Raw genomic sequence first — 1,140 nt, 5'->3', positions numbered from 1 at the left:
AAACCATATACTGTCCTATTTGTTCAACCCTCATGACCAGGTAGATTTCATAATGAAAACAACTTTTTTTTTGCAAAACTTTTTTTTTATTTGCACGCGCGCATCAATTTTGGGGTTTCCGGAGGATGTCATCCATATAATTAAATCAACATGGCCTAACCATACTTTGAAAATAACTCATAGATATCTATGTTATATCTACAACACAAAATTATTCTGTTATTGACTTCAGCCACACTGCCTGAAAGTCTACGTGGTGTACTGTAACATTTGCCAGTGAATAGTCTAAATAGATAAATCCTGTGAATCTGCACGCCTAAAGTGTGTGGTTCCTTATGATGTTTGTCCTGTACCTGTGTAAAATAAAACATGTCTTTTGAATCTGCTCACCCTGAGTGTGAGGTTGCAGGGGTTTTTCTAGAAAAATTTGGCATGGGGGAGCACTATCATGGCGAGGGAGCGAAGCGACCGAGGGGGGGTTGGTGCGGAAGGGGGTTCCCCCCTTCCGCCATGTGAAGCCTTTGAAAATTTGAAGTTGAAATGGGACATTTTGAGGCTACTTGAGGGGGGAAATATGAACTCTTTCATTGTATGTTTCTTTAAAAACAAACAACTATGATGTACATGTAACCTGGTTGTGAAAAAATATTTAGACACTCACTCACACAGTCCTCTTACAATTAATTGAATATGATAAATATATTGCTCAATACAAATTTCCATTAGTATAATGTATGTGAAAGGCATACATGTAGGAGAAGGATAAATAGACTAAAATTCAAGGTTATTTTTCTCAATATTTTTCCCAAATTTCTATTCATGCATTGCATATCTCCCTTGTAAAATATATTACAATCAGCAGTACACACAATCTGCAAATCACCCTTTATACACTTACACAATAAGTGATTAATGTAACTACATGTAGTAGTAGCTGACCAGATGACAACACTGGGTTTGCTACAAGCTCAAACCTTTCCCATGGCAAACTAGAGGTCGGAGATCTCATGTCTTCGTCAGAGGTACCTCGTTCTAGAGAAATTAACATGCGTATTCTTCACTCTTTTAACAATCAATTTGGTCTAAAGAACAAAAGAATCTCTGTACTATTTTCATGGTACAGAACACCCTGAAACGGTT

The 1,140-nt window shown here is 37.1% G+C and overlaps 1 protein-coding gene across 1 annotated transcript in view; it reads right to left on the bottom strand.

The window, feature by feature from the left end:
- LOC109471706 overlaps nt 1-181 on the bottom strand; it is a 1,739-nt gene extending 1,558 nt beyond the window's left edge. Inside the window, exon 1 of the mRNA XM_019771046.1 lies at nt 166-181. Within this exon, the coding sequence (XP_019626605.1) occupies nt 166-181 (16 nt within the window). The remainder of the gene's footprint in view (nt 1-165) is intronic.
- Between the last annotated feature and the right edge of the window lie 959 nt (nt 182-1,140).

Source organism: Branchiostoma belcheri, unplaced genomic scaffold, assembly GCF_001625305.1.
Source record: "Branchiostoma belcheri isolate BF01 breed outbred unplaced genomic scaffold, Haploidv18h27 scaffold255, whole genome shotgun sequence".
Classification (NCBI taxonomy): domain Eukaryota; kingdom Metazoa; phylum Chordata; class Leptocardii; order Amphioxiformes; family Branchiostomatidae; genus Branchiostoma; species Branchiostoma belcheri.
This window is presented reverse-complemented; position numbering and strand designations above follow the sequence as displayed.